The sequence below is a fragment of the Dysidea avara genome, chromosome 11 (assembly GCF_963678975.1).
Source record: "Dysidea avara chromosome 11, odDysAvar1.4, whole genome shotgun sequence".
In the NCBI taxonomy this organism is placed as follows: domain Eukaryota; kingdom Metazoa; phylum Porifera; class Demospongiae; order Dictyoceratida; family Dysideidae; genus Dysidea; species Dysidea avara.
In genome coordinates this window covers 22,970,995-22,996,198 of record NC_089282.1, presented here as the reverse complement: position 1 = coordinate 22,996,198, position 25,204 = coordinate 22,970,995, and the positions used below count along the sequence as shown (strand labels likewise).

Sequence of the window (25,204 nt, the reverse complement as noted above, 5' to 3'; positions counted from 1 at the left end):
AGCATTGTTGCATACACATGGACAGCTTTTCAGCCTTATGAAGTAGACTTTTGTTGACTAATGTTGACTAACCACATGCAATTACTGAGTTATGTGTAATATAATAGACTTCGCGCATGTGTCTTTTGTGATAATGGATGCACACAAGCAACCATTTTCAGGACACTGCATACATCATCACATGCATAGCTATACTGTCTTTGTAATCAGGGGCACATCCAGACTTTTAAAAAGGGGATTGCACTCTGGAGCACGATAGTAGCTAGTTCCTAGCTATATTTCAGAGCAAGTATTCACTCCCAGCAATGTTTTACTGTTTAATCTTACTATCTAGGTATTTAGAAATACAATTGAACTGTAAAACATCAAAATGTAATTATGCTTAGACGCACTTATCACTTATGAAAGTGCTGGAGTAGTAGTTCCAAGTGACGATTTTCAGTGAAGAGAAGAAAGTGATTGTTTTGTTACATACATCAAAGTGTTGTAGTAAATGTTTCATTGAACAATAAACTGGCTTTAGTTTTACTGAACATAAGAAAAACCTGTCAGCAGCTCATCAAATGGAATTAAGGATCCTGGGTTCCATGGAACCCTTTGAACCCCCTGGATCCACCCCTGCTCATTACCATCTACAGTGATTTAGAAGTAAGAATAACTATATAATAAGTCAATGGCTTCCCATTAGAAGATGTGCAGTTATCACGTACATGTACAAAATGGAGACTCTGACAGGCCTTAAATGGCTTGTGCTATGTCTAAAAGTGGCTACATGCTATGCGCCTACACACAAACAGACGGACATACTACACAGCACACATGTGCCATATGCATACACTATAGCTACACCTATGGACTTAATTAAAACTGTAAAATATCTTGGTAGCCCATTTTTTATCTGAGATATTGCAGCACTCTACCACTCCTTGTCTCCTACGTTATGTTATACCATGAGTACATCATTAACTACTACTGGTTAAATATTTGGGCATGCTGGAATAATGAAGTGTACAGTTTCATTTTACACTATAGCTACAAACTCCACCTGGCCAATGTAGAAATGAATTTAAGTTGTAAATATCGTGGTGCTACACAGGGCCGCCCACGGGCAACTGGGGAATTTTGCCCCGGGCTCCATGGCCAGCCTGAAAGGGGCCCCATGAAGGGCCCCTTGAATACCTGTTTAAAAGATCGATATACTCTAATAGAGCAGTCAGATCTAGATACTCTAATAGAGCAGTCAGAGTATTTTTCAGAGGAGCAGTGTAGCAAGCTTATAAATAAGGAGATATGGTTAGTGAGGGCTAGCTATTGTCATTGTCAACATGTGATGACCTTTTTTTTTTGGTCTTTAACTTACATCTTGGGTGAAGTTGTGATTCAGAATGGGAAACCTCCTTGCCCCTGTGGCCCCACTTTAACTCTTTGCCCTGGACCCCATAATTTATCTGGGCGGCTCTGGTGCTACATGCTGTATTTTCTGCAATGCAAGCCATGTAGCTTAACTGCACTTATACCCATGTCAAATCAACAAGGAATTTAGGGTCACCTCTCTGATTTTGACCAAATGTTGTGTGTTTGTAGTAACTGTGGTGCTTATCACTCATGCAAATTTTTATTTCCATACACCTCGTAGTTTCTGATTTATGACCACAAATATTTTGAATATTTCATGAAAAATTGGTCCATCTCTAGTTACAAAATTGATTGTAACTTCACACTGTGTAAATATTTTAAAACACAACTTTCACTGATGGAAGATTGTTGATTGACCTTACCAGTGATCCCTAAATTATGGGATATCTACTTAATTATGGTTCAAAAATACTTTATTGAAAACTTTAATCCTTTATATTCAAAAAAGGCTGTTTGAAATTCTTAAATTTTTTTGTGACTAATGACTGGGTCATGGTCTATGCTTGATAAAATTTTTGTGGTGGGACCACAATGGGCTCAAGAGATATAATGAGTTGTATTGTGGTGTGTAGTGGAATTTGTAGTCTATTATTGCTGTATGGGAGTGTACACCCCCAATAACCACTCACAACAAGGCCATGCCAAGTTTGTCTTACAGAGTGAAGGTGTATAGGTACAGTGTATAACCTGTGTTAGTGACCACCTGTACTGAACGACCACCTGTGTGCTGCAGTTAATTTATACTTGTTTAATTAGATATCACTGTATAACACCAAATCATAAACCCTTTCTAGTAAATCCAAAAGTGGTCCTTATTGGAAGGTGGACGGATCGCCATGTATCCATAAACATGTGAATGCAGTACCATCTCTTCAGAAATATCTTGTTTATTAAGTCTAATCTCGCCATATTGCACTTACGTATGTAGCCCCACTCTGCACAATTCAAATTACATACATGGTTGCATAAGTACAACAGACCTCCTCAAAAAGGATACCCGGGCTGTTGATAGCCATTCATGATCTCACTTTATAAAAGTACGTACATTTGGACTTAACACTTGCTTGCACCTCATGTGTGATTTATAGTACTACAATTTCTAAATGGTTTTTCAAAGTATTTTTGCATTTACACTTTGAAGGTCAGGACAGGCAAATGTTAAATACACATGAAAGTGTGGTCAACATGTTTACCTGTTGTGTGAGCATCTGCATGAATTTTTGTCTTGATCTTCAAAGTGGTCACAAATATAAAGTAATTATAAATTAATTTCACATATTGAGGTGCAAGTAATGCATGTATATGGTTAAAAAAAAAAAACCTCCATTGCTAGGACCATAATAAAGTGCTCATATTACAGAGGTCACAGAAGTATCTTGGTTCAAAGGTATGCACACCACTAGAGTGGGAGTATAAACAGACGTCCTGATTATCAAGGTGTGCAGGTATTTCTTTTGAGGACTTCTGTTATACATAACTATGCAGTCACATAATAATTATGCAACTTAAGTCCACTACAGTGGTATTCAACTTGATAAAGAAGATATATTTGAAGAGATGGTACAACATTCACATATGTTTATGGACACATGGTGGTCAGATTTGTAATTTAAAGTCAACCTGTCTAATAAGGACCATTTTTGGATTTGCTAGAAAGGGTTGATGCTTTGGTGCTATACATTAATGGCCAATTAAATAAGTGCAGTACATAGGTGGTCTTTCAATACAGGTGGTCACTAATACAAGTTGTACTGTACCTAAACACCTTCACTCTGTAAGACAAATTTGGCATGCCTTGTTGCGAGTGGTTATTGGAGGTGTACACTCCCATACAGCAATAATAGACTATAAATTCCACTACACACCACAACATAATTCATTATATCTCTTGAGCCCATTGTGGTCCCACCACAAAAATCTTATCAAACATAGATTATGATCCAATCATTATTCACAAAAAAATTTGAAGAATTTCAAACAGCCTTTTTTTAAATATAAAGGATTAAAGTTTTCAGTAAGGTATTTTTAGCCATAATTAAGTAGATATCCCATAATTTAGGGATCACTGGAAAGGTCTATCAACATTCTTCCATCAGCGAAAATTGTGTTTAAAAATATTTACACAGTGTGAAGTTAGAGTCAATTTTGTAACTAGAGATGGACCAATTTTTAATGAAATATTCAAATATTTGTGGTCATAAATCAGAAACTATGAGGTGTATGGAGCTAAACATTTGCATGAGTGATAAGCACCACAAGTACTACAAATACACCAAGTTTTATCAAAATCCGAGAGGTGACCCTAAATTTCTTGTTGATTTGACATGGAATGACCCACCTGCAATTATTTTCTTTAATTTGTGCCACACTACTGTGTACATAAATAAGTATCAATTCAAGTTGATATTTGCAGATAAATGCTGACTAAAGTTGCATACTGATATTCTATTTCATTCTTGAGCTCCCTGTTAAAGGTTGTGCTTGTGCATAGCTGTCTTTCATGTTCTGAATTAAACTTACCCATGAATGTTAGCAAGTAGCTAGTGTAAAGTTATCCTGTATGTATGTGGCAACAGAGTTATAGGGATGGATTTCTTGGGTTCTGGAAAACCACCAATGAAGAGCATTGAAGTTATAGCTACTGAAAAGGCCATTGGCATGCAAGAATAATATAGTAAAGTTATAAAGCCATCATAAATATTATGTTGATTTTTAGGGTAATAAAAAGAGATACACGTGCCCATGACTGGCCACAAGAAATAAATCTTGTATGTAATTTGTACAAATTGGGATACTAGCTCAAATAGAGCAGTCACTGATGCTCTAATAGAACAATCATAGGAAGAGCATAAAGAGTGAGTAGTAAGAAAGTTGTATTTTATGAATGATCTAACTTTAAATTCTGGATTTAATCATGAGGTCATTTCCAATGAGATAGGATCAGTGTTTTATGCTTGAATGTCAGTATTCATGGGCAGCTCCTGGAATTTTGGCTTCCAATCCAGACTTTTCTGATGCCAGGGCCTAGCTACATTGCAACAATTATGTATTGAAGAACCCTGTATTTTACTGTGAAAATTAGAATGAAAGTATGCCAATGTAGAGAGTCTGGGCCCCAATAAAAGCTTTTTAAAAAGATATTCTTTGAGGGTGATAAGCACCACAGGTACTACAATACACCAAGTTTCATCAAAATCCGAGAGGGGACCCTAAATTTCTTGTTGATTTGACATGGAATGACCCACCTGCAATTATTTTCTTTAATTTGTACTACACTACTGTGTACATAAATAAGTACCAATTCAAATTGATATTTGCAGATAAATGCTGACTACTCGTGGCCACTCGTGATAATGCAGAAGTTGAGGAGACAAGTACCTATAAAAAGTAGATCTGTGATGCAAAGCTGAGTACATGTGGAAAGCATTTACACTAAGCCAGACCTGCATTTGTGCCACTTGAACATATACAAGAATTTAAGCTAGCATCATTATTAATTTTGGTAATTATACAGTTTTGGGGTATGCATGTATGTAGCTATGTTGATGTTTTTACTGTTGCATAATTTGTAATTCAAAAATTAAAGCTAGTTCATTCGTGGTGTACATGAATGTCAATATTCAAATGAGACTCAATTCATTCAGTCTTTTATCGCATTCTTTTGTATTGCCTATACCCACTACATTATATTGTTAAATCTGTCAGTGTGGCTAGGCCAGCTCTCCACATAATGGTATACGTTGTTACGAGCTTACGATTGGAAACTATCTCCTGCAGCTGGCTATACCTTTCAAGGAATACCAAAGTAACTGGGTAATGATATAGGCAGTATACTGATAACAATATCTGTAAAAATACCATCGGCCCTTTCAGGCCAAAAATTGACTGCACCATGTAATTTTTGATCTCTAATGGGACAGCATACCATAAATCTTTGGGTATCGTGCAGAGGCGGAGAACAGTACTCAAAAGTGGGGGGGGGGGGGGGGGGGGGGGGCAAGTCGTTTGGTTTGACTGTAAGTTACTAAGTGTTTTAAAATCCTATAGCATGCAAAGCGCGCCAATACTAAGAGGTCTGGAGGCATGCATGCCCCCACAGGAAAATTTTGAGATTTGGATGCTTTGAGATTGAATCTGAGAGCTTTTTCAGTGGAACATATGTACTTGAATAGGATACTGCTATGCAATGACTTAGTCTCGCGTGGCCAGACCCCAAGGTAGCGCGGCGCTTGTAATTTCCAATCGATAAGCGGCTGCGCGGAAAGGGTCTGGCCACGCGAGACTAGCAATGACTATCATTGAGACACTGTACAATTAGATACATCAGTAAATGAAGGCATTTCAGATAGACTCATGCTGTTGATTATATACATATAGATATAAGTGTTGTAGTGAAGATGTATTGAATTAATTGCATATAGCAGGGCAAACTTATAACGATTCCGCTGAATGTTCTATTAGAGTAGTTAGGTGACTGCTCTATTAGAGTATATCGATCTCGTGCACTCCCAAAAGTGGCCAATACTGATTCATGCAGTGTTCCATGCTTGCATAACCTTTAGCACAAATCCCAGTAAATAAAGGCAAAGTAAGTTGGCTAATGACTAAAGTAGTTGCTTTACTTTGGCAACTGGGCATTGGAAAAAGTGAGGGGGCACTGTCCCTCAGTTGCCCCCTCTGCCCCCCCCTCCCCCTATTTCTCCGCCTCTGGTGCCATGCATGAGAATCACCGCAAACAAGTATATTATAATGCAGTGTTTATATGCCAAAGATAATTTTAAATCGATACTGAAATTTTATGGCTATATAAAAGCTATACTGCATGTTGTTAGTTTCCATTCTATAGAGACGTATATGTCCACACAATGGCTGTACATTCAACATTGAAACTTACCTTAACAACTTTTTGAATAAGCTTCATGTTATCTATATTGTTTGGTACTTGTACAAACACAATCATAAAAATTAATACGTATATGTGTTAATAGATTAATATATATAGTTGTTTTTCATTTTACTCAACTATATACGTGTATATATGTATAGAAATTCAATTAAATAGTACTATAGTGTTGCTATACTAGTGTAGTTGTATGCATATAAAGCTGATAGACATAGTGAACATAAATTTCACTCCTTCACAATAAGAAACAATTTAAAGTAGCTAGTGAGTGTTGCTAATTTTCGAGTATTACTATAGCAGCAGGGAAGAAGTACTAAAAAGTGATAACAAATTGTCACTTCACTGTTTTGTTTTCACAGTGTCACAGTAAGCACAAAAAGTAACATGCACATAACACACACTGTGCACACACACCATTGCACATCCACACACCATACACAGACAGATACACACATGCATTCCTTCTTCTCACTATCATCACTGCTTGTCCAGAGATATTCATTCCCATCCTGACTGGCCCACCTAGCCAATTAAGGGACGCTGAGTAACCTATTTATGACCCTTTTTATTTAGGCCATATGGCCTAAATAAAAAGGGTCATAAATATGTAGCTATGTAGACCCTTGATGGGAATAGCAGAGATCTGAGTCAGTTAGCTACACAGAAACAGTATGTCTCCAGTTTCAGCACATGTGCTACTCTTTTTGTGCTAATTTAGCACATAGGTGTGTCATTTTAGCACATCACAGTATGTGAAAGTCAGTGCGCTAAAACAACACACCAGTTCTCTAAAACAGCACATTGGTAATTTAACATGCTAGATTTTAGCACACGTGTAATTATATGGTGTGCTGTTGTAACACACGTACTGTTTAAAAGCTAATTCAACACATTTTGTGCACAATGAGTGGCACGTTTGTGTGCTATATAAGTGTGCTCAAACTAGGGATGTGTTATAGCTAATAGCACACTTGTTTTTACTGTGACTATGCTATTCAGTTTTGTTGCCAGTGTTATCTTTCCACAAAACTGCATGGCAGCCCCCTGTCCCTGGCAGTTCAGGTAGGGGTCAGGGTCCAGCCTTGCAAGCCAACAACAATTGATCCAAGAGAGGATGGCTGGGTATACAGACCTCTTGTTGAGCTTGTAGACTACTCTATTAATGAGGCCTCACTATAGCTGTATGTTTAATCATGAGTTAATAATACAACTACATCCTGACAGATATATTGGTCCCTGAATTATATGATTAAATTATAATTATTAATTTCACGTTGCTTAGCAACTAGATAGTTATAGCATATATTTTAGTTATAAAACAAAGTTTTGTTGGGCTTACCGTAGGAATGCAGAGCTCGAGGCAAAGTGCGCAGAAGCAAACGAAGAAAGAAGAGCTTGAGAGCAGGTGAGCAGCCGAGTTGGCACGAATGAGTTTTAGGGAACTGTTATAACCTCGGTTATAACTCAGTAGCCGCAGAGAAGCAAAGCAAATGGCGAGAAAGTGGAAGCGTTCAAGCAGTTTAGTGATGCTAGAATTGGCACATTCTGAAGACAGCAATAAAGACGAATTGGTGATAATAAACGAGTGCTACAATGCAGCAGGAAGCGATCCAAAGCCCAGTAAATTGAGAGTTGTCGACTCAAGACTTGCTGTTTACGGAACGATACGGGCGAAACAAGACGAGGAAACTAAAGATATTGAAATCGTTGTCCAGACTGGACCACCAGACCCTTCTGACAAATCATGTAAGCCACAATGTTATGATTCAGTTAATGAACTACCTAGCTAAGCTACAGGTGGTTATTTACATGTGTGTTTATAGATCAGTTCAACTGTCATCTGTATCACGAGTCGGATGCCACAAGCTCTACAAAACCACCTAGCTATATTTTGTTTGAAAGTTTGCTATATAAGAATTTTTTCATCAGCTGGGACTTAAAAAACAAAACAGCAAAATGCGAGGTAATGTTTATAGGTGGTGGCTAGCATAGACATTTATTGTGCAGTGTGTGTGCGTGTGTGTGTGTACGTGTACGTGTACGTGTGTGAGTGAGTGAGTGAGTGCATGCATGCATTGTTATTATTTGTTTAGGATAGCTGGATGGATAGGTGTGGCTCTATAAACTGAATATGACATTGCCACTATACAGTGGAACTTCAGTTATCCAAACCCTTTGGGACTAGGGGTGGTCCATAAGTCTGAAAAGTCCATATCTCTGAAACTGTATATAAAACATTTTTCAGTATTATCAACTACCCTAATAGAACAGTCACTACTCTAATAGAGCAGTCATTTCCGTAGTCAAGAATCCAGATAAGTGAGGTCCAGATAACTGAGGTTCCACTGTAATTATAGTGATTCTGAATTGTACCTAAAATCTAAACAGCCATAAATTTGTCCCTGAATAACCAGAAATTAATTGATCCAGATTAGGTGACAGCTTTGTAGGAGTGCCTTTATTTGTAACCCAAATACCAAAATTTAAGCAAACCTCTCTAATAAAACATACACTATTTACAACTCTAATAAAACGTGCAGTGTCATCATTCATTGTGGCGGGTTATAAGACAGACCTTGTTACAGAGAAAGTCTGATAGAGAATAATTCCATGCACATAACTGTATACTGTAGTCGGCACGCGTTCACCTGAACCCCCGCCAAATACAGTAATATCAAAGAAATGAACATGTGTTTACTCCCAATGGTTTTGTACTGGAACAAACATGTTTTCATGTTGTAAACATGTTTGTGCGCCTAAATTGTCCATACTAAATGTATGGGATATTTTTAATGCTGTTGTTACTGTTCTGGCAGTTATGTGAATAAAAATAAAACTTAGACAAAAACGGGTTTTCAAAAGAAAAAATCTGTGATCGGGAATTGAACCCGGGACCTTTAGTGTGTGAGCCCAGAGTTGTAGCCACTGTGCTACATAGCTCCAAGCTACCTATCTCCCTTAGTTTCTACCTTATATGTCTCCAAGTGCAGTAACTTCTATATATAGACAGTAAGGCAAAGAAGAAACCAAAGCTGAACCCAATCCCAATCCTAAACCCTAATGCTAATACTACTTGTCACATGCCCTAAAGTCAAATACTCAGAGCAACTACTAGACGTGTGCCCCAAAGTTGAATACACTGGGCATAGCATGTAACTAGTGTGTTTGATAGTAAGAGAAATCTAGTGGACTGCCAGAATAGCCCTGACAAAATATTTCCGGCTGCCAGAACAATAGCAACTTTGTATTTTTAAAGCCTCATAACTCACTTGTTCTTGCCTGTATCAAAGCACTTTTTTGATTAACAGTTCTGGCATTTAAAGGGCTTCACAGTGCTACTAAATGTTTGGGCAGCTGGCCCATGTAACAAGAGTTAGTAATAAGAAACAAGGGCTCAGGTGAACGTGAACCGACTATAAGGTTAGCATTTATAACAATTATTGATCCATGTTCCTACCTATGAAGTGTAATACAGCATCATTATAGAAATACTATGATTGTGCTTGCTTAATTACATCACATCTTTTCACTGTAAAAAAATGAAAGTGTGCCAGACACATTCGAAGTGTATCTGACACAACAAAAAATGTCGCAATATACACACTTTTGCATATAGTGTGTGTATATTGCGGTGTGTCTGACACACTTCAGTGTTTGTTAGGTATATAACCAGTGTTGGGCAAGTTACTTTGTAAAAGTAACTAGTTACATATTACATATTACTTGCAACAGAACTATTTAGTTACAGTTACATATTACCCATAAAATAAAGTAACTGTAATAATATTACATTACTTTGTGTCCACAGCCTTAAGCTGTCACGTGTGAAACTACCACCTTATCACGTGACATGATTGCGTTGTTGGACAATGTGGTTATAAGTAAGAAGCTAGTGAATAAGCTTTATTCAGTAGGCCTCGTTACTTCGTTGTGGTTAGGCGTTACTCAGAGGATTACTAACGAGATTAGTAACTTCGTTACTTTTAGTAATAATATTACGTCATATTAGACTCGTTACAGTAATTATATTACTTAGGTAACGCGTTACGTTTGTAAGTAAAGTATCTTACGTTATATTACCTGTTTTCATAGCGTATTTCGTTATATTACTTTGTTACCACAAAAGTAATAATATTACATAACGCGTTACATAAGTAACGCGTTACTCCCAACACTGTATATAACTGTACCACAATATCCTGTATAGACTAGTACGAACTGCAGTAATAGTCGTATGTTTCAGCACCAATAGAATTACTGTGAAGTTCATGATTGACACATGTCAGAGTGTGTAGTTAGAGTTAATGGAGGGGACTTGCACTTTGAAATGAAAGGTGTACTACAGATTTAAATCGTATAGGGTTGTAGTACTTGGAACTAATAGAACGTTCACTATTAATTATAAGCAAATAAATGCTGTAAAAAAATAAGTGGTGATTTTAGCGTAGCAAAAATAGCCTACAACATCATCTCAGAAACCTCAAATTTCTGTGAGGCCATGCGTACCTCAAATGCACCAGAAAGGCATACATAATCATGTGAAGGAAATATGTTTTGTTGATTCATGATAGCACCTTAAAGATTTTATGCTTGCTATGTTCATTCAGTTCACCATCACAATGTCTAGGGGTAGTGAGGGACACTTTTGACATACCACAATGGGGACCTGTGTGACAGGTAAATCCTGTGAATACAGCTAGATATAGTAAAAATCTTGTCACATGTATATGTAAACTCTTTTGAATGAAATAATATGAAATAATATAGCTGTACATGCTGGTTGTTGTCATTGTTGTAGCAACTATCACTTGCCCCAGACACAGTGATAGATAATCTCTGCTCAAAAATTTACGATGCAATGATCCAGAGATTTGTGTGGGTCATTCCAGTTGATGATCGTGAAATTGAGCAGTTTGCTCTGAAGGCTTATGGGGAGTCTCATTTCCTGGCATTCAAAAAGAATGGTGATGCCATTCTTGTGCAAGGAGCAGAAATAAATGAAGAAGTAACAATTTTTAAAATTCGATATCAGTGAAACTGTTGTAAAGAATTACTGTATGCTTATACACACAAGTAAATAGCACTTGCATAATTTCTGACTGAACAGCATTAATTTATAGTCATGCTTGCATGAAAATGAAGTATGCATGTTTGTGTGTGTGTAGCAGAAACATCTCTTAGTGATTATTACATACAGCTACATAAATTTTGAGTCTTGCAACAGTATGGATGGTTGAAAATCTGTTTGCTTAATTTCTTTTTGTAGATGATACTAAGTGTTATAAACCTATATTTGTGACTCATCTGCATGATCACCATCAACTTTAAAATGACCCTATTTCATTTTACAGTTGGAGTATAAGATTGAATCTCCTGTTTAGTCTAAGTAAACTCCTATTCATGTCCTTCAAATCCATTATTACATCATATTCTATTGGAACTACCAGCATACCTATAAAACACTATCTAGGTTTACTATGTCGTACCTTTTCTGATAGCATTAACATCAACTGTAAAAAGCAATATATACTTCTTTTGTCTGGTCACAATTAATGTTTTCGTCTGCTTTATGGAAACTATTACCTCATCAAGCAGTATTCAACTATTAGAATGCATCCAACGGCGAGCAACAAAGTACATCTTGAATGATTATACTATAGTGACTACAGAACCTGTACGTCTAATGAAATTAAAGTTACTTCCCTTCATGCATGTACATCCTTGACATTAATGATATCATGTTTTTTATTACCAGCTTGAAATTTTCAACCAACTCTATAGACCATGTAAACTTCACAATCGGATCTACCAGTGAAGCAACTAGCAACAAATTACAGTGTATAAGAAAATCAAATAATCACAGCCGCAATTTTTATAGACTACCACACCCCTGGAATACATTACCAATTACAAACCATGCATGAACTGTTGCACCCTGCTACAATCAAATATAAATTTCAAAATTATTTTTATAACCATTTTGAACAAAATTTCATATCTAATAATCCATGTACGTACTCTTTCCTATGCCCATGTAGTAGATGTAACGAATCACCCAATGTGCCAAATTTTGATTACTTGTAGTTTAGCTCATTAATTATTTATTATACTTGGCCACCAGTACAGAATACTGGTGGACCTTCAACACACTGTAAAATGTACAACCCATAATAACCCATATTCTCCCAGCATCTATTTTCTGCATCCACTTGAAATGTTTTTTATAGCTGGATGGAAAGTGTTTTGTCTAAACCACCCATTCTATCAGTTTAGTAACTTCTTAGCAAAAGCTAGAAATATACATCTATAAATTTCCGTAGAAGGGTCTTGTTTATACAAGACGACAATAAATTGTCATTAATACTCCTACTCTTTCACGCGCCAATGAATAATATTATTCCAGTCATAAAGCCATTATAGAACATCCTTTTCTGCTCCAATTTTTTCTGCTTGTAGCTGAATATTGTGGCTATCCAATGAAACACCAAATATTGCCAATAAATCTACCATACTTCTGGTAAAAAATATTGAAAATATTTGTTGCATTTAAATCTATCACAATCCCAAGTGGATTATTTTATTATCATACTCAATTGGTCACTGAACAATAGAGAACTATAATCCTGAAAATTTTATCATAATGTATGTAGGAGATATAAAGCAATATGTGGAGTAGTATAAAACGATATTGTGCAATATTTGAAAGATTAAGGGATAATCATGTAGCTGGCTACTATACTGTTGTAATTCTGTGTGTTGGAAAACAATTAGTAAAATTTTGCTGGTAACCCCCAAAACTGCAAAATCAGTAGCCCTAAGGTGACTTTTTTTGCTTCCATTTGAACACTTGCATATTGCAGTGATTCTGAACCATGTGACACATAGTGTTGAAGTTGAACCATCTTTACAACCATTATCAGGGGAATCTTTTCAGCATAGATCAGCTAATGTTGAGGATGGTGCCCGTCTTGATGTTGTTGCCAATGGTTTTTGGGAACGTGGTCAGAAAGTTATTTTGATTTCAAGGTGTTTAGCTAATCCTTTTGCTTCCACATACTGTTCAGTATCTTTACCCTAGTGTTACAGGCTTGCGGAACTAGAGAAGAAGAGAAAATATGAAGAGAGGATTCATGAAGTAGAACATGGGACATTTTCTCCTTTAGGCCAATGAAACTTGATTACCAGTTTCTCGCTCAGATTTTTGAAAATTTGATGCGGGCGGGCGGTTATTATTCATTATTCATTATTTTCCAAAAGGCACAACACACATCCCAAACATGAAGATTTCTGCCAAAAAAGTGAGTCTACATTGATTACTCCTGCATTAAATAGCTAAAATACGTTACTAATCCATATAACAAGTGATTTTTCCATTAGAGTATAGCTCATTGCTCCATTAGAGTAAAAGTGACTGCTCTATTAGAGTATTTCAATCTGAAATACCAATAATGAAATTCCATGCGGGTGTATCAAAAGCATGCGGGCGATGACGCGAAACTGCTAATCAAATTTCATTGGCCTTAGTGTTTTCATGCACTGGAGGCATCGTGGGTCCTTTGGCCACAGTGGTGTACAAGAGAATGGCCACTCTGCTGTCAGAAAAAATGGGCAATCTTACAGCAAGACCCTGTAAACTGAGTTTTTCCATACTCCAAGCAGCCATTACTTGTTTGAGAGATTCTAGATCAGGCTACCACCGCTTTGGCCTCAGAGTCTGGAGCTATTGACCTTGTGTGTACAGAGGGTAGGATCAGTTCATTAGATTGAATCTTTAAGTATTATTATCTTTGTGTTGTTGTCTGTAATTTTGCTTGTTTGTATCACTGTAACACTTCTTGCAATTAAAACGTGATTATGTAATCACGTTACCGCAATACGCAGGAAGCAAAAAAGTCTGTACGAGTAGTGAGGGAATAAACGTCTTAATGATTAAGACAAATATACATTACTGTCATTACAAGCATACAGGGATGTAGTCTCGTGCCCACACCGCTTTTCTTTTTTTTTTTTTTTTCTTTTTTGTGTCCCCCACACAGTTTCTCAGTTAAAAAAATTTTTTTATAGCTACCACGTCCAACACCCCAACACATTAGTGCTGGTGCCACAACACATCCCCAACACATTAGTGCTGGCGCCCCAAGACATCCCCAACACATTAGTGCTGGCGCCCCAACACATTAACACTGAGTAACATCGACTGCAATAGCTAGCTAGCTAGCTAAGTCTTTGCTTGTATCGGTGGACTCGACTACACTGACTTCCTCTCGGATTTAACTACTATAGGCGTGCCAGCCGCTCGTTAAGGTTTCAGTGCATGGCTGCTACATTTTTATTTGGTAGTGAAGGGCGTGGCTTAGTCTGGCGCCGCCCGACCCTTCGCATAAAGTAAGGGTCTGGTGAAATACAGATACTAAATCATTTCTAGCGCCCAGATTCGGCGCTAGCCAATTAGTGCATGCCAATGACGTTCATACAGAAATCACCTTGGCAACACAATGCTTTTGTTCGAATTGAAGTGCAATCATCTGACGTAACAAGCATTACGTGCGCTGTCTAATTGAATTCCTTTTGAAATGATTAGGTATTTGTATTTCTCCAGACCCTTACTTTTTGCGAAGGGGCGGGCGGCGCCAGACTAGGCGTAGCTAGCTATGTTGACGCGCCTTCTGTGCGGTACTGAAGTTATGTAAATTATGTAAACTATTCGGGGGGGGGGTGCTGATGATCTGTAGCTGAGGTTAAGCGACTAGAAACTGTAGTGATGGCGACTCCGCCTAGTCCTCGTTGTAAATGGGAGCGTGCGACAGGTTCCATAATGTTGGAGGTTGCTCGTACTAAGAGTGGAAAAGAAGAGGTACTAGGCATATGCAACGAAGGCAATCTACTGATCAGTCCAAGTGAGACCGGCGTGGGCGGTGAAGTGATTGTCAACAACCAACAGTTATACATATATGGAGCACTACAGGCACAAAAGGACCCAAAAGGGACTATCCATGTCTACGTTGCAACCGATATGTCACACACAGACCCGTCTTGTAAGTGTACTATCGTTGTTACGATACGAATCAAGTTAATGATTAATAGGCGGGGCTAAAGCTTGCATTATGAACAGATAATGATATCTTACAGGGTTTACTAGTATAAAACCATGTGCACCTTATATTGTATGTTGTCCAAGCAAACTTATAAAAGCGCACAACCTCTATGCTCAGCTAACTATGAATAGCTTAGCTATAGCTAGATTTCGATGCATATGATCATATATGGGGGATTTTTATTGTGCCCCTAACTCAGAGAGTTTGCATAACTCTAGGACTCACAGTAAACATGGTGGAATGAAAACAGAAAATTTATTTGTACCATTATCCATAATAATTATGCCAAGTGCTGGGAGACTAAATCGCTCCTCTATACTTTGTATCTGGTAGTTATTATCTATTGCAACCTAAGGTATGGTATGGCAAAAAATTGCTACAGCTTTGGATTTTCAGTAAAAAGTGAGGGAAAAAGTATTGAGAGTTCTATTGCAAAAACCTCCCCTAAGCAGAATTAGAAAATTTTACGTAATATTTGCTTTGATGTCTGAGGTTACTAAATCCAATAGAAATTAATGGCGAAATAGTTAGTAACCTGTGATCTTGCTGGTGGTTGTTTACTAAATTCATCAAATGAAAATTAGCAAAGACAAAACTAAAATGTCCTTACTGTTAGCTTACTTTCTGGACAAGACAGGCATCATTAGCATTCAGCTAGGTGTTCAATACCAATGTCCAGCATAGTGTGGCACTGACACAACAAACAAAGGATAAGCATTCTAGCACTCACAATTCCCTTCTTAATAGCATACTTTCTGTACAGGACAAGTATCATTTTAGCCCTGGCATATAGTAATTACTTGATACTGGCACTGTCATGTTATGTTATGAATGTCACGCCGGTGCAGTGGCACTGACGCAATCAACTCGACTTAAGGAGATAAATCCCAGTGCTAACGTGCAGTTTGCCACTTTCTCTTGCTTTCTTAACAATTGAGTTTGTGGGTAACCTCGCCCACATTGTCCTTGGGTCTCTAAATAGTGAAGAAACGTTGTCGACCCGTTCTAACTAATACTTAGTCACCACGGCACAAGTATGTTATATATTTTAGCATACCTACCAACTCACTTTGTAGTGCCAATAGTCTGTTTTATTATTATTATTGTTGTTGTTGTACAAACAGGGGCGGAGAACAGTACTCAAAAGTGTGTATGTGTTTGTGTGAGTGTGTGGGAGGGGAAGTCATGTGGGGTGGCTGTAAGTTACAAAGTGATTTAAATGAATCTGAGAGCATTTTCAGTGGTCCATGTGGATACTCCTATGCATAAGCGGTGGAAGGGGGGGGGGGGGGGGGGCTGAAGCCCTCCCTTGGTCTGCTGAGGGGGGGCTTAGCTCCCCCTCAGAATGATATCACGCGAAATTATCCTTCTTGGTGTGGGGCTGAAAACATGATAATGATCGAGATACTCTAATAGAGCAGTCACTCTAGTAAAGCAATCACAGTATTAGAGCAGTGTGTAGCAAGCTATGTAAGGATTTTTATGTAGTTTATCAGTATAAATTCATAGCTGGTGAGGTGGGCACCTATTGTCAGCTGGTTGTGACCTTTTTTCCTCGTTGGTCACCTTACCAAACCAGAGACAATGTAGTGCCTCAGTTCATTTCTACCCCTGGTCAGCCACCCCTCATATCAATTATTTCCTCCGCCACTGCTCCTATGATATTCTAACAATGACTACTGTAGATACAGCAGTAAATAAAGTCATTTCAGACAGACTCATGTTCTTGATTATGTATAGATATAATGTGTTAGTGGAGACAGATTGAATTAATTGCAAAGCAGAACCAACTCATATGATTCCACTGAATGTTGTATTAGAGTACTTAGTTGACTGCTCTATTAGAGTACCTCGATCTCATGCACTCCCAACACTGATTGTGTCACCACAGCAGTTGACTAACAATAGACAAAGAGGCACAAAGAAGGCTGTAACAGTTTTTAAGATACAATTCAATATTCCTTAACACTTCTAGGCAATTTTTCAGGCTGTCTTTCACGTAACCATCTTTGGCATTCTCACTTTTCCATCGCTCATGCCTCTTAAAAATCCGGTCTGGGACTTGAGTATTTGCCGTAGCAGTGGCACCCCCTAACCTCGTACTGTGCAGGCCAAACTCCTGGGCTGGGAAACCCAAAGCTGCTATCTTTTTGAGAAACAGACTGTGTAACAGCTGTAGCTTAATATTTTCCTGAATCTCGAAACCTTTCGTCTTTCTTCATTTTCAGGATTGTCTGGAATAGAAACCTCTCAACTCTCAATGTCATCTCCACTCTGTGCAGGTAGCTTTCGAGCCTTGATACTGGGCATGTTTTTGACCTGGTTCTGGCAAGCACCACTTCATCCCCTTGTCTCAATTGGTCATTCTTACTTCAGAGGATTCGGATGGTCATCACATCTCCAGTGATTCTCCAGTGATTGAAAAATCACATGGCTGTAGCTCCACTAGTTCACTGAACCGTAGAAATGAGGCGTAGTCCAGTAAACATGCGGTCGCAAGCCTCATATCAGAAAGTTACCCCGACTGATCCACATCTGCTAATGTTGCCTCAACCATTTCAATTGTGAGTAGCTCCTTCTTCACCACTGGCTTTGCTAGGGTACTTCGCAAGCCATCCAATGTTGCTTTCACCAATGGATGGGCTGATGGTGAGGCTAATACAGAAGTAGAGTTGACCCAGGCCAATGTATTGCAGGCTTCTTTGGCTACTTATTTGGAAGCTGACTGCTCTCCAATGTACTGCAAGTACAAGACAAACTCATGTGGCCTGGCTGGGATTGGTTGCACCTTGTGAGCCAGTGCCCATCTCTTCCAACCTTTGAATGTACCAATGTATTTTTAACAGAGCTATCAGCCCAACTATGCAATACTGTATTTGGCAACCTGCTAGCAAGGTCTTTTAACTCTGGGTCTTCTATTTCATTGATCAACTTCCAGCACCCATGTGTTAACATACCTATACAGAACAAAATGTCATGCACACATTGTCTTGAGAAGGAACAGTTATCTAGTTTGTCACACCCCTGCGAATCTTTGACTTTCCCCAGGTCTCAATACTGATTTGAGTTTAAGCTGTGACCAACACAACACTGTAGCTATGAACCGTGACCAATACAGCACTGCAAACAAATCAATGAACTGTGACCAACACAGCATTGCACCTTTGATTTATGACCAACACATCATTTTAATCCATTGAACCGTGACTAACACAGTATTGCAAATGAACTGTGACCAACACAGCATTGCGCTCCTGAACTCTGACTAACACAGTGTTGCACTTCTGAACTGTGACCAACACAGTGTTACACCTCTGAACTGTGACCAACACAGTGTTACACCTCTGAACTGTGTGACCAACACAGTATTACACCTCTGAACTGTAACCAACACACTGTTGCACCTCTGAACTGTGACCAACACAGTGTTACACCTCTGAACTGTGACCATCAATCCATTGAGCTGTGATCAATACAGTATAGCACCTCTGGGCTGTGACTGCCATAACACTGTACATCTGAACTGTGACAAACACAGCACTACACCTCCCAGCTGTGACCATGCAACACAAGCTGCACATTTGACTGTGACCAACATGGCACTGTAACTCTGATTTACAACCAAAATTGTCATTTCTCTACTTTTTAAAAATAATTAATTAATTTTTTTTGAATTTTAAAATTGAACTTTTAAAATTTATTTTGATAACATAGATAGAGATTTTATCTACTCAAATATTGCATTGGAACCAGATAGCTAGGACTGGTGCACTTGAGCTTCCAGGTACAATTAGCCCATCACCACAGGGTAATTCAAGCCACTCTAAAATAAAATCTGCTGGCTTAGTACATTGGGAAACAATAAGGGCTAGAACGGGGAAGACAGCCACTGGAGGACAATGAGGGTGCCTTTAGCTCCTGATGCTTGAGCATGTGTAATTACCCTAGGGATCAAATTGACAGGTGGAAACAACCAGTTGTTGTCCGTACTCCAGTTGCAAGTAAATGCATCCACAGCTTCAGAATCTGGGGCCCAAAATCATGTGTTAAATCTCTCCAGTTAAGCATTTTTTGGGCTAGTAAATCTATCGATACTGTGTGGACCCCAAATCTCATCTAGCCATAGGTGGGTTAAGCATGTAATCATCATAGTCTACAATACGGCTGAAATAATCAGCAATTCATTCTTCTTTCTGGGAATCCATTCAGGCTCTAGTCTGATTCTATTATTAACACACACAGAAAATATGTCTAAAGCTTCAGCTTGCAAAGCATGTTTGGGACTGCCGTGTTAGACAATTCAAACTACATTCTGGTTGTCTGTAAACCACCGACTCGCTCATTTGTAAGTTTCTTTTGGAATGACTTTAAAACTAGATTTACTGCTTGCAGCTCTCGCCATGTGGAGCTCTGGGCTGCTTTTTCAGCAGACCACTGCCCATTGGCAACTAGACTACCATGTTCCACTGTATATCCTTCAAAATCTGTATAGAACTAGCATCTGAATATACCAACCAGAGTGCTGATGGTTTGGGCCATATATTCTGACCATTAAACTGAGAAATTCTTTCAACCCAAAAATCAATCCCTTTCAGGGCCTTCTTAGTCAGGCTAAGTGTTTGGTACCATGAGGTTCTACTATTGAGCACAGCGTATAAGCCACGGGTCATTAGTCTGGAAACTGAACCCAGGGCTATAGTGACATATAGAAATTATTGTGCATGCAACACTGGCTATCTGCCTTGCACCAACCAATTTGGCTTTTTTTTTATCTCTTGCAGTTTGCAGTTTAGTTTACTTATTTTGCTGTCTGGAACTGAAAACTCACCCTTAGATAGGTCAATAACAAATCCAAGCCATTCAATACTGTGAGATGGGTCCCATATTAAGCTTTTTTTTCTACATTGATGACAAAGCCAGCATTCTCCAAATCACTTTTAACTATGACACTTTCACTTATAGCTCTATCATTACCTCGTACAGCCACAGTACCATCATCAAGGTAAATAATGGCCTTCAGTCCTCTACCTCTCCATAACCTAATAAGTGGCCTCAGTGGGCCCCCTATTTCTCCGCCCCTGTGTACAGACCTCAAAAAGAGTATGATGCACAAAAAGGGTACAATTACTATATACTGTCAATTACAAAAACATTGTATTAGTATACAATATTTACTACACAAGACTATACACATTGATATATCATTAGCTAAACAGTTGCTAGTCCAGCTAGGCTAAGTTTGAATTCTGTTAAATCAATCACGTGTTGGGGTAAGGAATTCCAAATGTTAATTGCTGAGGGAAAAAGGAAAATTTATAACAGTCAATTCTAGTCATTGGGGTTAAAACCTTTTGTCATGGTATTAATATTGATTTCATCAACTTTCAGTACGATTTCTTCGCAATAGCATTTCAAAAAAATTTTCTAGCATACAACACATACATTTTTTACCCTCAAATAATGGCATCTTATTCTATGCATGCATGTGATTTTATAGAGTGCCACACCCTAGATCACAACACGTCTGCATGTAGCCTGCAGATTGAGTGATGAACTTTTTTGTGGCCTTATTGGTATTTGTCCATTTTTACTTTAGGCTACTTTGTAAAACAATTTATATCTTAAAGTTCATTCTCTGTCTTCTGTAGTCATCATCTAATGGCTAACTGGATATGTGAAACTTGATAGTATGTAAAAACTGACAAGAACGATATAGTCAATGTTTGTCCCTTTTGTTTGCTCAAAGCAAACCACCTCCGATATTTGTCACCTTGTGACATTTGCCAGTAACTTTTCCCCCTGTCTGCAAATCTTATCATTACATAGATATTAGAATATGCATGCACTGTTGGTATAGTCTGTCAGACCATTGGTGCTCTGGGGGACACATACACATACAACCATGCAAGATTTCAAGATAGCTTGTTTTTTGTTGAAATGTTACAGTAAAATGAGTAAATAGTGCCATCCATTGTAGTACCAAACTGCATTTAAACCCCATGTAAGCCGGCACACCTGACTGCTGGAGTTTAGGGTAGCGTGATTGCTTTATTAGAATCTCTGACTGAGCAACTTAATTGACTGAGCATCTTAATTGACTGATGCAACAATATCATTGATATAATAAGACTGAAAAAGTATTGAAACCCGCAGTGTGGGTGGGGATAATAAAAAACTTTATGGCACATAATAAGAACAAGATCTTGATCCCAACAAGTTTGGCTCCACACATTGTTCAGCCTCTGAAATGGTGTTGTTCTAGCTGTGGATGATCTTTTAGTTTAGTTTTAGTTAGTAACAAATATTCAGAAATGATTTTAGTTAGAAGCAACTAATTTTTTTGCATTAGCTTTGCCAGGACGCTCACTTTGCTCGCTCCAACCCTCAAACTCACCATAAACTTACCTTCTGAAAGACATTATTGTGCTTAACAGACAAACCTGATGTTACATGGTTATGGTCAGGTTCAACCTTGGTTTCTTCTTCACCTTTGTTACTTCAATATAGCGGTCACTTAATTCAGTTATATATTTTATGCTAAAGATAGATGGTAGCTGGCAGTTGCCACTGCATGCAAATAGCTATCTATGCCTGTGTGTTGTAACAGTAAATTTATTTGTAGTGTTATGATTGACTTGTGAGCATATCTGCAACCAACATGCATGCATGCTAACATTTAATTGGTCACTCAAACATAGGAGGGTTGAGCCACATCATCGACTTACATACTTGCACATTTGCTTGGTATATATACGTAGCTAGAATAAGGTCCCAAAGATGCACCGATATACTAATACTTTTATTGATATATATATATCAGCTATTTTAGTGTGGTATCAGTTTAAGTGCCCAATACCAAAACCACTACTATATGACATCATTTAATATTGGTTTTCAAGATGGCAGCATGCATAGCAAGTGGAATGGGGCGTTATAGAAGAACATATAGCCATGAATTACTTGAAAGCCAGTGATTATGAAGTTGAATGGGCACTATAGTTCAAAGCTTGATTTGGTTTCATTAGATTCGGATGTTGCTTTACCCTCCAAGCTTCATTGCGATGGATACTAATATATATTTTTACTACTTGTGGCAGCTGGCATTTATGTAAAATTTTTAAAGTTGGAACTTGGAGCTACCTAAGTGTTGGGGCCTGTAACCATCAGTTATGTTCATTAATATCATTGTAATAACAAAGCTTTGAAGCAATTCTAAAAAATGAAACTTCAGTGAGTGTATTTGTAATCCATTCCAAACCCAAGATTCACTGAAGCCATGCATGATTATTATTATTATTATTAGTACTTTACAGTGACCAGCACTGAAGGTCTGACAGCAACATGTGCTGCAGCCTTTGGATTACCTAACCTAACAAGAACTGGAGACTTTAAATGATTACTTAACCTAGCTAACAATAAGGTGAAACAGAAAAGGGCCAAAGAAAGGAAAAAAATCCCTCCTACCCCAGGATTCGAACTGCAGGCCACCCAATGTCTAGTCGAGCGCCACGCTCAGTCTCCTCCAGGAGGGATGGATTTTCTTCCTTTAAACCTAAGTATTTGTGATTCAGTACATGATGACCACCAAACAAGGCCAGGGTAGTCATTACCAATAGCCCTGTTGAACCATCTGCAAGATTTTGATTGATGCAAATGTACATAGCTTGATTACCTGAAAAGAGTCTGATATTACTTGATGATTTAGCACATATTTTCGTATATTCTTGTTTTCTTTTTGAGCTAGCCACTTCTAGGACTTTTTGATCACTTTAATCAGTGCAAATTTAATGCTTGATTGCTTAATTTTAATGATTTTAATCCTGGTCACAGATAGTTCTACAGGATTATTGGTAGTGACTACATCTCCCTTGCAAAACTGGCAAGTCAAGCAACAAGCAATGCTATAAGATATTAACAAGTGTATTTTAAGTAAGCTGGCTTATTAAACAGCATTGGAGATACTGGATGTTTCTTGTAAATAATACCTCTATGGCAAAGTATCAGTATCAGTCAGGTATTGGCCAACTTCCACCTAAAATGTATTGGTATTGAATTGGCTGGTAAAAAGTGGTATAGGTGTATCATTTCCCATCACACAAACAATCTGCATGAACAGATAAGATACTCTCCACTAGTTTATTTAATAACAAAGCTAGCTAATGCAATATTGTATTTTATATAGTTCAATTTGAGTATTACACCTTCACGGGAAATCCTGACAGTTCAGAAAAGCCACCTACACATGTACTCTTTGAGAGTAAACTGTATCCAGGCAACTTCATCACTTGGGATTCTTCTGGTACTATAGTGAAGTGTGAAGTAAGCATTATAGCATCATCAATAATCATCTATGTTAATACTTGTTTATCACAGTTCCATGAGAAGAACTCTCATGGCCTTCCAGACATTAATATACCAGATGGATGTCAGGTGACAAGACTGAGCCCCAGAGATGAACGATATGTGTGGGTAATCCCAGTGGATAGTCGAGAAATTCCACAATTTGCTCTTAGAACATATGGGAGATCATATTTTCTTGCATTTGCAAAATCAGGCAGGGCACTTCTCGTACCTGGAGATCAAATAAATTCAGAAGTAACTATTTTTCGTCTACGAAGTTTGTAATTTGTCACACACATGTTGAACAGAAATAATACTATATATAACAACAGCAGAATATAATTGCACTGGATAGATTTAGCATTCACAAACTAAAATACACTCTACATGCAGTTTTGTCAACATAGTCATAAATATCCAATTATAGTCACATAAACGTGGGTTGAAGGACATAATTAATAGCTGTGTCACTTAATTTGTCTGGTGTATCAGAATACATAGCTTATATAGCAGAAAGAGTTGACTTATTATTGCAAAAAGTTTGGCAGCATGCAGCAGTAAGATCATAGCAAGCTTGTTAGTTAAAATTCATTTTAGTGGGTCATAGTTGCTTGTCGACTGAATGGATCAACTTACACTATACTGCATGATCAACACTACACTGCATGATCAACACTACACTGCATGATCAACACTACACTGCATGCACTATATCTAAAAATTTGTTGAGTTTGCTCATTAACATAATCCACATCCCTATACCATCTTTATGAAGTGTCTGATATGATTTTTGCTAAACTACAAAATTAATGGTGGAAAGTATATATAATTGACCTGGCAACCATACAAATCAAGTTTTACACATAGAAGCTATAACCTTAGTTCAGGGGTGAAGCAGAAAATTTTAAAGTAGAGTATGCTACATGAGAAGGATGGTAACAATATAATTTGCACAGCTTGCATACACACTCAGCATGGAAAATATGTTCTATCTATAGGGGGCTGGGGCATTCTCCCACAGGTAGTTTTCTTATTAGCCCTGTAAGAGTTCGTAAAATGCTGTACTTGAGTACAGATGACTGCTCTATTAGAGTATTTCGATTATAGCATTGGATGCCTCAGGTTCTATAATATAATGTTCTATGACAATATAATATTATTAAGGTATGAATTCATATACTACCAGTATGATTAATTGCATTAATTTAGTCTACATATTCTCATAATCAAAATATTTAACTCTAGCTATGTTATATGTTCCAAACATGGTACCATATGAAAAATACTAGTATAGATTCCAAACTGAAACAATTTCAGAACAGAATGCACTGCTAGATGAGGCTGTATTATTGCTGCAACCAAAATCAGTACATAAATTCATCCCACTTAATACAATTAGCTGCATGTTTGCTCTGTATTTGCACTTTTAAATTTCCCTCCCCATAAGTTG

The 25,204-nt window shown here is 37.8% G+C and overlaps 2 protein-coding genes across 3 annotated transcripts; both read left to right on the top strand.

Moving 5' to 3' along the window:
- Positions 1-7,613: 7,613 nt before the first annotated feature.
- On the top strand, positions 7,614-11,545 carry LOC136239357 (uncharacterized). Of its 2 annotated transcripts, none has more exons than XM_066030096.1 (4): positions 7,614-7,724; positions 7,791-8,065; positions 8,143-8,282; positions 11,118-11,545. In XM_066030096.1, the coding sequence occupies exons 1-4, from the start codon at positions 7,666-7,668 to the stop codon at positions 11,352-11,354; spliced, it is 711 nt and encodes a 236-aa protein (XP_065886168.1). In that variant the 5' UTR covers positions 7,614-7,665; the 3' UTR covers positions 11,355-11,545. The 2 variants fall into 2 exon arrangements, with proteins under 2 accessions (XP_065886168.1, XP_065886167.1); XM_066030095.1 differs by having other exon boundaries at positions 7,621-7,724; positions 7,788-8,065.
- Positions 11,546-15,022: 3,477 nt separating this feature from the next.
- On the top strand, positions 15,023-24,179 carry LOC136238246 (uncharacterized). Its single transcript, XM_066028602.1, has 3 exons — positions 15,023-15,354; positions 23,597-23,733; positions 23,788-24,179. Exons 1-3 carry the CDS (start codon positions 15,081-15,083, stop codon positions 24,037-24,039), a joined length of 663 nt encoding a protein of 220 aa, XP_065884674.1. The 5' UTR covers positions 15,023-15,080; the 3' UTR covers positions 24,040-24,179.
- The last annotated feature ends 1,025 nt before the right edge of the window (positions 24,180-25,204 follow it).